Source organism: Camelus dromedarius, chromosome 31 (genome assembly GCF_036321535.1).
Source record: "Camelus dromedarius isolate mCamDro1 chromosome 31, mCamDro1.pat, whole genome shotgun sequence".
Taxonomy (NCBI): domain Eukaryota; kingdom Metazoa; phylum Chordata; class Mammalia; order Artiodactyla; family Camelidae; genus Camelus; species Camelus dromedarius.
In genome coordinates this window covers 15,186,035-15,201,458 of record NC_087466.1, presented here as the reverse complement: position 1 = coordinate 15,201,458, position 15,424 = coordinate 15,186,035, and the positions used below count along the sequence as shown (strand labels likewise).

The 15,424-nt window shown below is 46.6% G+C and overlaps 1 protein-coding gene across 3 annotated transcripts in view; it reads right to left on the bottom strand.

Moving 5' to 3' along the window:
* CCDC60 (coiled-coil domain containing 60) overlaps positions 1-15,424 on the bottom strand; it is a 146,965-nt gene that overhangs the window by 34,106 nt on the left and 97,435 nt on the right. For all 3 annotated transcript variants that reach the window (XM_064481185.1, XM_064481183.1, XM_064481184.1), the window contains exons 3-4: positions 14,206-14,373; positions 4,937-5,044 (exon numbers count right to left, since the gene is read on the bottom strand). In XM_064481185.1, the coding sequence (XP_064337255.1) occupies positions 4,937-5,044; positions 14,206-14,373 (276 nt within the window). The remainder of the gene's footprint in view (positions 1-4,936; positions 5,045-14,205; positions 14,374-15,424) is intronic.

Here is a 15,424-nt window from a genome sequence, read left to right as displayed (position 1 = left end):
GGGCGGCAGGGAGGGCGGGGTGAGGGAGTTAACTGGTGAGCTGGGATCAGCTTTGTCACAGGGGGGACGAGGGGCTTGCGAGCATCTGCTTCCTTTCTGCCGGTGACAAGAACAGACACAAACCTGACCCTTGCTAAAAATCTTCAAAATTCCTAAACCATGTGTTATGGACTGAATTAGGTCCCTCAAAATTCATATATTGAAACCCTAATCTCCAGTACCTCAGAATGTGACTGTATCTGGGGCCTGGAAAGAGGTGAGCAAGTTAAAATGAGGTGTGGACCCTAATCCTGGTGTCCTTAGAAGAAGAGGACGCATGACCCCAGAGACACTGGGGCACACGCTCATAGGGGACAGACCGTGTCACAGAGGACAGACCGTGTGAGGACCCAGCAAGACGGCAGCCCTCTGAAAGCTGAGGACCCAGAAGAAACCAACCCTGTGGGCACCTTGATCATGAACTTCCAGCCTCCAGAACTGGGAGAGAAGACATTTCTGTGGTTTAGGCCACCCGGGCTGTGGTGCCGTGTTATGGTAGCCCTGGCAAACCAACACACTGTCACGTCTGAGACCCCGTCCACCTCTCCAGCCTGGAGTCTCCTCTCACCCCTGCACCACCATCTGCAGCCCGGGGAGATTCTGCTCAGTAGCTCAAGCTCACCGTTCCCTCTTTGCACTGGGTTAAAATCCTAGCTTTGCCGTTAACTAGCTATGTGGTCTTGACTGAATCACTTAATTTTCCTGAGCCTCAGTTTTCTCATCTGTATAATGGCAGCAATCATCAGAGTAAGGGTGAGGTGAGGTGCTTGGTACTGTTCTCTGTTCCTGATACATATCTTCTTTCCTCCTCCTTCTCTGCCTCTCAGTGATTGGGTCTCAGCTCAGATGTCACCTCCAGCAGGAAGCCTTCCTTGGTTTGTCTAGGTCGGGGTTAGGCTCTTTCCCAGGAGGTTCTAAAGCATCTCCATCCTTACAATGTGTCCCCTTGTCCCTACATTTCATGTGCCTGCTCTCTTGTAACGACCTGTCTCTGTAGCCCACGAGCTGGCAAGCTACAGAGTCTTGTCCACTACAGGTAACACTGTGCTGGGCACAGAGTAGGCTCAGTATGTTTCTGGTTACTGAATAGAAGAAGGCAGGAATAAATTGGATAAGACTTGACATTTTCTAGATTAGCTGTCTTGGGCACAATTCTTACACGAACCATGGAAATAATAAAGGGCAGTAGCAACAATAACAATGAAAAAATAATGATGATGATAACAATAATAGTAACACTTCCTGCAGAGCACATACTCTGTGCTAGACACTGTTTTAAGTGCTCTACATCCATTTACTAACATCATTCTTATAACAATCCTGTGAGGAAGGTACTATTAGCATCCCCATTTTTCAGGTGAAGAAACTGAGGCCATGTAACTTGTCCAAGGTCCAAAAAGGCAGCCTACGACAGAGCTGGAATCTGAGCCCAGACAGTCTGGCTCCTGAATCTGTGCTTTAACTCTGATTTTGATGTGTAGGGCGCTCCTTCCTTTTCCACCAGAAAAGGGTTTCCTCTAGTGGGTCTGGACCTTCTTCTCTGTTTACAAAAAGTGCCTTACAAAGCCTGCACACAAATGTTTATAGCGGCTTTGTTCATAATTGCCAAAACTTGGAAGCAACCAAGATGTCCTTTAGAGGTGTATGGATAAATAAACTGTGGTCCATCCGGACAATGGACTCTATTATTCAGTGCTAAAAAGAAATGAGCTATTAAGCCATGAAAAGCCAAGGAGAAACCTCAAAAGCATATTACTTAGTGAAAGAAGGCAGTCTGAAAAGGCTACCTACTGTACAAGTCCAACTCTATGTCGTTCTGGAAAAGGACAAAACTATGGAAAAAAATAAAAGGATCAGCAGTTGCTAGGGGTTGGGGAGGGGGAGAGGGATGAACAGGCAGAGAGCACGGAGGATTCTGAGGGCAGTGAAAATACAATACTGCAATGATGGATACATGTCACTGTACGTTCATCCAAGCCCACAGAATGTACATCACCAAGAGAGAGCCCTAAGGTAAACTCCAGGCTCTGGATGATAATGATGTGTCAGTGTTGGTTCATCAGCTGTAACAAACATCCCGCTCTGGTGGGGGATGTTGATAGCGGCGGGGGGGGGAGGGGAACGATTGTGCAGACGCAGGGGGCATATGGGAAAGCTCTGTTCCTTCCACTCAGTTTTGCTCTGAATCTAAAACTGCTCTAAAAAAAATCACACACACATACACACAAAACCCAATGGTCTCTCATCTAACGTGCAGTGAAACAAACTGATAAAGAGAAAGGAAGAGCCACAGAAACATGCTTGATATAAACTGATCCTTTCTCATAATGATTGTATGTCAAGTCAAAGCACAATATCTTGGATTTTATCAAATTAAAAGAGAAAGCGTTTCTTTTGTTAAATGCGGGGCATAAGAGGTGAAAACGCTGACCGGGGTGCACAAAGCCTGCTTCTAAAATCCCTGGGCTCAGAATTCCAGGCAAGCGCCCAGCGGTCAGTGCACCTGAGGAGGCCACCCTATTGAAACTGCCACACCAACCAGAATACGAGTGGGCGGGAACGGCCCTGAGAAGAAAACAGCGTTTCCTCCCTTTTACTAAGAGAAATCGGAAAATGCTTACAAAGCTGTTCCGAGCACCCCATGCTGACTGCCAAGGGCGAACCTGGACCATGGCTGTGGTCACTGCTTTTGTTGCACAGATCCTTCAGAGAAGCTGTGAGGGACAGCATCTCAGAGAGGAAAGGAGGGGCTGTCCTCATTCCTACAGACCACCCCCAATGTCTCCTTTTTAAAGAGATAAAAGTCAAGTCTTCCTCGGCATGATCGAATTGATCCCCATACAGTCAACGCAGAATTTTCGGCCAGTTTCGGATCAGTTGCACTGGGATTGAAGGGACTGACCAGACTCTGATCCACCTCTGCTGATGTGAAGACTGAGAACGTGAGGACTGACCGGGCAGGCTCTGCCCTGACGTCTTTGGGTAGACTGATGATAAAGCTGTCTGGAATCTCCACCCATCCCTGCATCCACACACTCTATGATGTGATCCTGCCTCTCTCCCACCAGGAGGTGGAGTCTTTCTTTGCCCCGTTCCTCCCTCATTTCTGGGCAGGCCTGATGTCTTGCTTTGGCAAAAAGAATAGGGTGGAAAGGTCATTGGGTCCAGGCTGAGCCTAAGCCTTAAGAGGCTGTGGGTGCTTAGGCTCTTGTCCTTGGAACCCCTCCCAACTGCCATGGAACCACCTGGGCTCGCCTGCCACATGATGAGAGTGACCATCACTCCTGTCACCCTAGCCAACAGCCAACCAACCGACTTGGGCATGAGGCCACCCTAGGGGGGCCCACCTCCAGCCTAGCCATCAGCTGGGTGCACACACATACGTAAGCCCAGCCAGGACCGACTGAACGGATTTGGACCAACAGAACCACCCAGCTGACCTGCAGACTTGTGAACAACAGTAAACGGTTGCTGTTTTAAGCCACTCCACTTTGAGGTGGTCTGTAATATAGCAATGGATTACCGATGTAGCCGGAGCCTTTTAACAGCCAAGGAGAAGAAAGGGTAGCCTTCAGCCTAGGGTGGGAGCGTATGCCTGTGTTTGCAAGTAAAACTTCACTGGAACACATCCACATCCATTCATTGTAGCTTTCATGCTGCGACAACAGAGTTAAGTACAGTCAACCCTGCGCATCTGTGGATATGGAGGGCCGACTGTACGACCCTATTTTGCCCTCGTAAGAGGCTTGCGCGTTGCAGACTTGGGTATCTGCAAAAGTTCCTGGAACCAATTCCCCGCAGATACCTAGGGATGATTGTAGTTCCAAGAGAGACCATCTAGTCTGCAAAGCCTAAAACGTTTACTGTCTGTCCCTTTAAGAACAAGATTGCTGATCCTCGGTTTACATAAGAAATAACAAATAATAACTGCCACCACGGTGATAACCACCATCACCGCCACCACCATCATCATCTAACAAACCTGATACAAAGACCTGACTTGAGAGTCAGGAGGTCACAACACCTGTTGTGAGAATTTTGGCAGGTTCTGTCCTCTGTCTGGGCTTCAGTTTCCCCATCTGGCACTGAAGGAAGATCAGCGAGAAACTCTCCAGTCACTTCCACAGTTGACTTAAAGCTCAATTTGCTAAGGTCAAAAGAACCGGGGGTGGGGCCCAGGAACATGCACTTCCCAGGCACTTCCTCATTTCACCACCCCTCCCAGCCCTGATGATCCACATCCAAGCACACGTCCAAGAACCACTGATTTGCTCCATTTGGTTTCAGAGGGCTTGTCCGTGGGAGAGACAGGCAGAAGTGCAGGTGTTCCCAAGGGACATGAGGAGACGATGTAGAGCCTATTTTTGCAAGGAGATGTTTTAAGAACATCAAGCTGAGGCTGCCGGTTGGAATGTCCCTGGACAAGAAAGGAAGCAAGACGTCAAGGTTTTGGAAAGCCAGAGTATTCTTTGGAGGGCTGATTAGCCCCTGCTACACCAGGCAATGATGAGTTTATTCCTGGAGTCTGGTCGGAAGGCGGCAGGGGCTTCTCTGGGAAAGAGCTCCCTGATTCCCTTGAAAATGTGTTCCCCAAGCCCCAGTGGAGACATTTGCTGTGCGTGGGCTGGAGACAGATTTTATCAGGCTTTGCAAACTATTTGACATCAGGGCGTCTGGGTTGGTAAGGAATGGAATGACTCCGTCCCAGCTGAATTGCCACTTAGCTCTAAAGCAGCATGTCTGCTTTCCGTTATTTTTATATGCCAAACAGTGCTGCCAGCTCCAGGCTCACTGTCTCTTTCAAGAGGACAAAGGAACAGCTCAAGAGTTCCTGACGCGTTAGCTGGCTGTCATTTCACCTTTGCTTCGAATGATAAACTAGCGAGACTCTACTTACACGTGAGCCTTCGGCAGCAAGGGCGCAATGATGCAGCTGTGCACAGGGATGAACGGCTGGAGGATGACTCCAGCCCCCATCTTCTTCGTCCTCTCATCCTCGTAGGTGCTGAAGACAAAGCAGAAAAAGAGAAGAAGGGTGAACCGCGAGGAGCAGTGTTAAATGTCTTCTTTTCTCGCCAGGGCTTCTTTGGTAAATATCACTGGGCATCTACTGGCCCACCTACATTGGGCCAGGCAGTAATCCCAGCTGGAGAGATGAAGATTCTAGATGTAGCCCTGAACAGAGCATAGGAAAACCCCTTCTCCTGTGGAAGCCATATTCTAGTGGAGGAGCAAAGAGAATAAATAAGATAAATAGGGACATTGTGTGGTATACTAACAAACTAAATAAACTAGGGGTTGAAAATGTTTTAAGGGCTAGACACATATTTACGACTTTGCGGGACACAAAGTCGGTCCACATCACAACCACTTAGTAGCACGAAAGCAGCCACTAATGGTATGTAAATAATATGTAAATGGCAGTGTTCCAATAAAACTTCATGAAACCAATCTGGGGGCTGGATTTGGCCCATTGGCTGGCGTTTGCTGACCATCCCTCCCTGCTGCCCCATACTGGATAATGAAACATGCTATGGAAAGAAAAAAAAACAGAGAAGGGGGTTCAGAAAGGGCTGGGAATTTCAATTTTAAAGAGAGTGATTGGGGAAGGCATCACAGAGAAGGTAACATTTGATAAGAATCTGCAGAGTGAAAGGGAGTGAGCCATTCAGATGTCTGGGGGCAGAGCATTCTGGATAGAGGGAACGGCAGGTGCAAATGTCCTGAGGAGGGACTGTGTTTTAGAGGTGGCAAGGAGGCATGTGTGCTGGAGTGGAGTGAGCAACAGAAAGAGGAGGGAGGGAAGTGTGCAGAGAGAACAGGGTCTTGCAGATCATTGCAAGGACTTTGGCCTCTTCTCTGAATGAGAGTAAAGGGTTGTGAGCTGGGAGAAGACATGCTCTGACTTGCATTTACAGAGAATTCCTCTGGCTTCCATTTTGAGAATGGCCAACGGTAGAGGCAGAGGGCAAGGAGACCAATGAGAAGTACTGTAATAATTTCAGCTTGAGAGAGGCAGGTAGCTCCCACCAAGGTGCCAGCAACAGGGATGGGGAGAGGCAGAAATGGTGGGATGGACAAAGGGAAGCAACTGCCTGTGGCTTTTGTTTTCGGTCCTTTCCTTAAAGAGGCTTCTCCCAACTCTATAGACTGCTGATTGCCCCACAGAGAATCCCAAAACCTCCTCTGAAGCCAAAACCATCTGGGGAGATGGGAGAGGGAGGGGGGCAATGCTTAGAGAGGAGAGAAACAGCCCAAAGAGGCAGTTCATCTTTGAAACCACTGGACATTTACCTGAAAAAGCCTATTTCAAAGTGAAAAAGATGTTTACATCCAATACCATAGTTGAGTTTTTTCCAACACCATCATGGAGGAAGCCATTACAGTACTAGAAAATAGTTTTTTTTTCCTTTATGGCATGCCTGAGTCATAAGGTATAGATTTTTTGCCCATGACCAAATATAACCCATAGACACATTTTCATAAGCCTACTGTGTGTGTGTAATACAATCGACTGTCTCTATTTTAAAATTGGGAGATGTCACATAAAAATGGAAAAGCTTTGTTTCTCGAAGACTCAAAAGTTCTTGCCACACTGGGCAAGAGTAAGGTGGGGCCCAAGATCAAGATCACTGCCCACCTTGCGTGAAGTGTTGTGTCTCGGGTGGTCCGAGACTCAAGAACCCTGGCATCTCCCTCCCAGCCTGCCTTACGCAGTCATGCTACCTGCCTGTTCCTTTAAAGCCTTTTAGTTTCGGAATCTAAGTACTTGAACATTGATCGAATCATCGACAGGTTCCCTGTTCATTCATTTCTACCAGTATTTTTTGAACATCTCTGTGCTGGGGGCTGCGGATGCAGCAATGAAGGAGACAGATCCAGCCCCTTCCCTCCGGAGTTTAGAGTCTCGCCAGGGAGATGGACTTCACACAAAGGAGGTGGTGATAAGGCTGAGTGGCAGAGTGTGCGGTGTTTTGATGCCCAAATAGGGAATTTGGCTGAAATGGAGTCAGGGACCACTTCTCGGAGGGAGTTGTGTCAATTTAGAAACATGTGCCCCAAGTTTCTTCCTATGGGAAGGTGACTTCTTGGTCCACTGAAACCTTGGTTCTGTGAGTGGCTGGGCCAATAGAATGTGCCAGAAGTGGTGTGATGCCAATTCCTGGGCCAAAGCTCCAGGAACTGGCAGCTTTTCCTTCCTGGATTTTGGGAAGCCCTGTCTTAGCATCTAGCCACCGCCATGCTGGGAGGAAGCTGGCAGCTTGTGCAGACACTCCCAGGGAAAGGAACCGAGGCCACTGGACCTTGGCCTGCCCCGAGCTGCCACCCATGTGAATGAGCCATCTTGGAAACGGACTCTTGGGGCTGCCCCAGCTAAAGCTGGAGACAATCCTCCCCCCACTGAATCCTGCTCAAATTGCAGACTTGTGAGTGAAATCCACGTCTGTTGTTTTGAGTTAATAGGTTTTGGAGTGGTTGCTCACAGCAACGGTAACTGGAACAAAAGTAAATGCTCATCTGCAAAACAGAAACAGACTCCCAGACATAGTAAACAATCTTATGGTTACGGGGCGGCGGGGGGCAGGGGAAGGGAGTGGGAAGGGATAAATTTGGGAGTTTGAGATTTGGAAATGTAAGCCATTATATATAAAAATAGATTAAAAAGAAACAAGTTTCTTCCGTATAGCACAGGGAACTATATTCAATATCTTGAAATAACCTTTAATGAGAAAGAATATGAAAACAAATATATGTATGTACGTGTCTGACTGGGACATTGTGCTGTACACCAGAAATTGACACATTGTAACTGACTGTACTTCAATTGGAAAAAAAAAAAAAAAAGGGAGCTGAGATCTGAAGGTTGAATGGGAATTAAGTAGGAGGGAGAGGCCCTGCAGTGGAGGGACAGTGGGAGAATGTGGCTGGGGCGGAGGGAAAAAAAGGAGGTGATGAGCTGTGGCTGGGGGCGCGAGCTTGCAGCCCCTGCTTAGTTGTCTGTCTTTATCTAACAAGAATGGCGGCCATTGAGGATCTTAAACTGGGAGCAATTTATGTCTGGAAAGCTCACTCTGGCTCAGCATGGGGGAAATGATATGGAGGGAGGCAGAAGAGGCGAGGTGGGGGCACCCATTAGGACTTTACCTTCCTCCTGGGGTGAAAAACAATTCATATTTTAGGCAAGGCAAGAACAATTTACACACAAAAATATTCCTCTCTACCCTTTGGCCCACTTTCTCCCCACACTGTGCATTGTGTGTTTGCATTATGCATCGACCAAACCTCCCTAATCAGCAAGAACACCTGCTCCACAAGAAAGAGCAACAATCTAGCATCGACAAGACAACTCCTTAAAAGCTAACATTCCTTCTTGATCTTGTAAGGGGTCACACGACCCACCAGGATGACACCAAGACCATGTAAACTGTCAATAATACATCATTTGATGTACAGCCCTCTGTATCAAAAAACTTAAAAAATTGTGCCTTGATTTCTAAATGGTGGAACAGTTCTCAGAGCTTTCAGAGATGCTCTTCCCGGATTATAATTCTCAAATTTGGCTCAAATAAAATTGCCCATTTCTTTCTTAGATCGACTGATTAATTCTTCATCGACACTGGTAATTTGAGGACCATCCTGGGGTCACAGAGTTAACTACAAAACAGGCCCAGAATCGAGTCCCCTAATTTCATTTCCATGGGCTCTTCATTCAACCCTGGAGCTGAGGAAACCACAAGCCAATATGTTGCCCTGCCCAGTCCTACTGGCTCAACCGTGACCCCCAGTGGTTTAGAACATGTGGAAATAAACCCAGCTTTTACACTCCTTAATGTCTTGTTTTATGTCTCCTCTCAACTTCAATAGTAAGACAAATTTTACTCGTTTTTTTTTTTTCCCACCTTTTCCAGCTGAATTTGCAGCTGAAAAATGAGGTCATTGAACACAGTGGGAAAGACTGCTTGCAGGCAGGAATCTTTGGGGACACGCTTGATTTTCTTTTTCCCTATGTAGTTTGTCAGACTTAAAACTTTGGTCTGAAAGAATTTATCCTATGATCTTAGATCCGGGGATGGTGGGGAGGGAAATAATCCCTTTTACTTTTATAATGCACAAGATCAAATACCTTGTTAAAAAGGTAGTTATAAATGCACACTTGTAGTTTTGGTACTTCTGTGATTGGAATTATATTTATAGAGCATAGCCCTTAGATGTGAGATGCCTTCTAGTCTGCCTGGAAATTTAGATTTTTTTTTTTAAGCCATAAATCTGAGGGTTTTAGGTAATTGAGGCTCAGAGAGATCAAATTCATTTCACTGCATAATAATAGCTAGCAATTATCGAGCACGTCTCATAGGCCAGGCTCTGCGCTAAGCGTGATTTCATTTAATCCTCGGAACAAATTTGGGAGTTGGGTACCATTCATAAGGGTGAAGAGAAAAAGGAGGCTCAGAGAGGAACAGCAACTTGCCCAAAGTTTCACAGCTGTGTGGGGGAATTCAGAACTCGAATCCAAGCCCCGTGCTCTTAACCACTACTCCATACTGGTAAGAATAATCTCTCAGTGATGTTTACAATTCCTGCCTCCCCACCTGCATTTGATGGCTATGTTGCCGTAACAGCCTCCATTTTTATTTTAACAACCAGCCTCGCACAGCTCATCAAATCCACTGGATAAGACACAACCAGACCAATGTCTATGAGAGGACGGAATCTCATGCATATTTAAACTGATTAAACTTTAAGTAAACCATGTCTTGCACACTGAAACACAGATCGGAGAGGGAAGAATTGTGCTCTGTGACCACGGATGACAAACCCCATGCCAACAAGGGGAATGTCACAACCGAACTATATAAATGGTCATGGAAAGATCTTCGACGCTTGCCGCCTTCCCCAGTGCCTGTTTGTTTGCCCACTAATCCAGGCTCAGTTCCTGCAAAAAAAAAAGCCACTGCTTTTTTTCTGCTCTAGGGAAAGGTTGCCAGCTGCCTGGTGTCACTAGGAGTAGGTACCAGGCTCACAGAAGGAAAAATTTGCACTGGGCCCTTGGGACCTTCCTGGAAATGGTAAGAACCCCTCGACTCATTGAGTGGCTTTCTCTGTATCATGTGCCCCTTCAAGGTCCCATGAGGACACTTTGGTGGTGGTCCACTGAGTGGCTGGATGGAGGTGGCTCAGGTCAAGACTTGCCAGTTTTTAAAACTTTTTTCACTTTGAAGATCATATTTCTGATTTTGGTGAAAGATAATAGCCTCACACCCTCCTTTTCCAGCACCGGCCTTTCTAACCAGACGTGCTGGCTGCGGGATCTCTGGTGGGCTGATCCGGGTGGGCCTAACCATACCTTTTACTGGTCACCCAATGAACTCCCATTCAGCATTAAAGATACTGCTCAGAAGTCATATTTCTGGGGATCCTTTCCAGATTCCCCTTTCACCCCTAGACTCGAGGGGGTGGGCACTATAAAATAATAGGAAAAAAATATATATATATTGGTTTCTGCCTCTAGCTGCTGGCACAGAGCACCTAAAACCCTTGTAATCTCCTAAGTGGTAAGAGCACTAGGACCATCTCTTGGTCCAGTATTTAGACCCTGGAGCCTGACACGGAGCTCCCAAATCCCTTGAAATTTCCTGGGTGATGGGGTGTCTTTTTTTCCAACTCTTGGTAGGCTCCTGAGTAGCTTCAAAATGGCAGCTGGCCACCAGAAAGACAAAGCCATGATTAGAAACTGGGGACCCTCAGCCCTACTCCCAACCCTCTGGGAAGGGGAGAGGGGCTGGAGAGTGGGTCAATGACAGGTCATGCCTATGCGATGAAGCCGCCATGGAATCCCCAGAGGACAGGGCTTGGAGAGCTGCTGGGTTGGTGAGCACATCCAAACTAATGGAAAGATAGTGCTCCCCAGCTCCACAAGGCTAAAAGCTCCTATGCTTTGGACCCTTCCAGATCTTTCCCTTGTACTCCTTCATCTGGGTGTTCATCTGTATCCTTTATTATATAATAAACTGGAAAAATGGAAGTCAGTGTTTCTCTAAGTTCTGTGGGTCATTCTAGAAAATTATCAAACCCAAGGAGGGGGTCATGGGAACCCTGATTTACAGCTGGTTGGTCAGAAGTACCGGTGACAACCTGGGACTTGCGATTGGCATCTGATATGGGGGCAGTCTTATGGGACTGAACCCTTAACCTTTGGGATCTGAGGCTAACTCCAGGTAGAAAGTGTCAGAACTGAATAGGACGGCAGGATCCCAGCTGGTGTCACAGAGAAGTGATTGGTGTAGCGAAAAAAAAAAAAAAAAAACAAACCCCAAAACCCACAAATCTGGTGTCAGAAGTGTGTGTGGTTATGGTATGACAGTAAAGGAGAAACATACAAGAGGAGTGTTTTCCCTTTACAGACACATTTAACGGCACTTCAGTGTGCACCCCCGTGGCACTGTGTTGTGGCACCACATGTGGCAGGGACTATCCCTTAACCCCTTCCATACCTTCATGCCATCAGAGGGCCTGCACACAGTAGGTCTTCAATTGTAAGTGGTTGGTTGTACAATGAAAATGGACCAGGGCCAAAGTAGTCTCCCTTTCTGACCCCCAAACTTACTTTGAAGCCAAGATAAAGGTCCAAGATCATAATGCACTAAGGGGCAATGGATATTTTACTGAAGAGCTTGTGGGGAAACTGAGAAATGGATTTATAGCTCACACTATGAGGCAAAACCTCATAAAAATCCTCGTTAGACATCTCTCTGTTCTCTCCCAGTGATGGCTGCCTTTTCTCTCTTCTCTCCTCCAAAGGGTCCCTTGTGCTCACACTCTCGTCCTGTCTTCTGAATGTCTCCATTCTATCCAGCAGGGGAGCCATGTTGCTCCTCCTCTGGAGCTGCATATTCACTTAAACACCCTTTCCTCACCAAAAAAGCCTTCTCCTGGAAGGCCCTCTCCTTGGAAGGCATAGCGTGGGGACTATAAATCATAAATATTTCCTCTCATCTCAGGATGAATAAATGAGTTAACACACGAATGCACAAATGGTAGGCTAGCTTATTTAGACCAACCTTTTGAGTAAAAATAACCAAAAATGTTGGACAAAATATATAGTTTTAAAAAAAGTGGCGAAGGGCCAACAACAAAGCGGGGATCTCTAGGTGAACTGAAGGGAGACTGGAAAGCAGAGAGGTCAGCCAGCATGGATGCTGCTTTGGTCCTTAGGATATCTGCCAATTCAGAAAAGGTCAACTTTCCTTCTAAGAGCTTCACGGGGCAAGAGCGACAGAAACCACAGTCCAGGGTCTGTACAAATGAGGAAGCAAAGAGGAGACTCTTTTTACAAAAAAGGCCTGGGGTTCCCAAGGGCCACAATTTCAGGGGAAAGGTGTCTGGAACTATATAAGCCCCTCGTGGATTCACACTTGGGGACCCCAATAATCACCTGGAACCTTGAGCTTTGAGAAGATCTCCAATCACTAGTGTCCAGCCCCCTCACCTCCACTCCACTGCCTCACAGACCAGAACTCCATTAAGTTGAAATTCACATAACATCAAGTTAACTGTTTTAAAAGGTGCCGTTTAATGGCGCTTGAACTGATGGCTGTATAACCATCACCTAAATCTAGTTCCAAAAGATTTTCATTAGCCCCCAAAGGAGGTCCCATACCCACCAAGCAGTCACTCTCCGTTCCCCACCTCCTCAATCCCTGGCAACCACCAGTCTGCTTCCCGGTTGGAGATGAACCTCAAAACCACTATGGTAAGTGGAAAATGTCACATATTGTACCATCCCATCCATAGGATCCTTGTTTTTAAGAACACATTCATCTTTCTTTAAGTTAACATTGTGAACAACAGAATTTGGGAAATGGTGCAGAAAAAGGGAATGTTTGCTATGGATTCCATTTCCTCTGTAGCCAGTAACGTGGCAATTTGGGCTCCTAAAGATAGCCCCAGCATAATAATTCTCAACCTGGGCTTCAAGTGGAATTATCTAGGAGAGCTTTAAAAAGTGCTGTGTCCAGGTCATACCTGCAGAGAGTCTGATGTGATGGGTCCGGGACGCACCCTGGGGATTGGCGTTTTAAACAATGCTCAGGTGGATTCTAAACTGTGGAGCCAAGGCTGAGACCACTGTTCTAACAGGACACTGGGTACAGTAGCAGGCCATTTCTACCGTATATATATTTCCTGTCTTCCTGCTTCAGCACCTTCTTTCCACCCCTGATTTGTGCCTCGTTTGGTCTGCACAAGCTAAGTACCCTGGGAGTCTGTTTCTGCAGAATGCTCCATGAGTGTTGGTGTCACTCCATTTTGGGAACTCAGGATGCCTCCCAACTATGACCTCAGTCATAAGGGGAATTATGTATCTCTAAGCCTCATTCCCAATCTCTAAAATGGGGCTAATAATAGTATTTATCTCATAGGAATGTTTTGAAATTTTAACAAAAAGATGCACATTAAGCACGTAGTAGACAATCATACATCATTGTTGTGGTTGTGATTATTCAGCATGATTGTCATTGTCACACGAATGAGCGTTTCGTAAGGGACCAGTCCGTTGGTGGTCCTCTCCCAACTAGAGGAAAGACCTTTACAAAAAGAATCCAACCAACATTTTTCATCCAACTTGCTTTGTGTGGACACTGAGCTAGGATCTGGGGTTTCAGGTGAAGGCCTGGAATAGGGATATTGATGTGGAATAAAACAAACTAGCATACATAGGCCTTACGGGAACTCGGAGTCCAGATGGATTCTGGAGCTGGTTGGGCTGACATCCAGGAAGCATCAGGAGAGGGCAGCACTGAAGCTGGGCTTTTAAATGAGAAGTAGAACTTTAGCTGGAAGCAGGCGTGGGGAAGAGGATTTAAGGCCCAGGGAACAGCAGGGGAAAATGACCAGAGGACAAGCCTGGGAAGGAGAGGGAGAAAGAGGCAGTCTGGGGACCCACCAGATTTCTTGGGTAGCTCTTGGCTTCGGATACGAGGATGGACATACGTGGTAGGAGACAATCCACTGAGTACCAGAAGGTGTGGCTGGTGAGGCCGGCTGAGCCAGACTAAAAGACGTCATTAGGCACCAGCCTAAGAAGGGGCTGTCAGTCTGAGACAGCGGCGTTCCCTCTCCGGGGTCCTCCCCGAGACCACCAGTGCCCCGGCGACCGCGTCTACTTACGTCAAAAGAATATCCCCATAGTGGATTTCTGATATCTTTTTGGCTGGTTGGAATTTATGTCTTTCTTCCTCTTCTAGTTTCCGACGTTGTTGCTGCTTCTTCAAGGCACTCTCCTCCCGCAGCATGGAAAAGTATCCGTGGCCTATCTTCACCGACTGAATCAAGATGCTGGAGAGAGAGAGAGAGAGAGATAGAGAGAGAGAGAGAGAGAGAGAGAGAGAGAGAGAGAGAGAGATGAGAGATGAGTTGGCTTTTAAGGCAACGTCTTCTTGTCTTTGGACCCATACTCACGGACGGGCACTTTCACGTTTACTAGCAGGAGACTTCCTGCCTTTAGAATTCCAGAGTCAGACCTGAGCTTGAATTTTAGATCCACCTTTTACCAAAGATCTTGAACAAATCATTTAACCTCTCTAGGTTTTGGTTCCATCACTCAACAACAAATATTTGTTGAATGCCTACTATGCACTAGGACCTCCGCCAGGTACTATGAAATGAGCATAACAATTGGTACCCCCGTGGGATTCATTCGCAGTGTTTTCATTTTGTTTTGTTTTTCATGGTGTATCTTAGAGCCCATGAGATGCAGTATTTGAGTTTCTCATGCATATGTCTCCAGAAGGTCACCAGCGATCTTTTTCTAAATTTGGACACTGCTTCCCAGCTTATGTAAAATTTTCCAAATCTCTCCGCAATGAGTCACATGTCCATCCCGGACAGTCGGTGACAGGCAAGGATCGGGCACTATCTGCCCGGCCCATCTTCACAGCAAAATAATCTCCTTATGTATAAAATTGTGCAAAACTAAATGATTGTGCACTCTGGTGAAAAACAGAAACCCTGGGTGTAATGTGGTGAAGCCATGTTACACATAACTGGTTCTTAATTGTCCACTCTAGGTGCTATCATTTTTAAGTTTAGGAGTGTAAGCAGTTGATACGATGTGGAATTTGTGTTTGAAACAAAAATCTGCTTCTGTTTTGCTTTCAAGCTTCTGATTCTACTCATCAAAGTGTATCCCGAGGTGACAAGATAACGGGACTGAACGAAAGCTGTAACCACGGGCAACCCCTTAATTTCCCAAATGAGGATTTTTCTTGATGTCGCAAAAACAAAGCCAAGACAGAGCTAATCTGGGAGCTGGGGCTGGTGGGACGGCAACCAGTTTCTCACAGTTGTGTTACTTCACAGAGACGTTTCACTCAAAATCTGGGTCAGA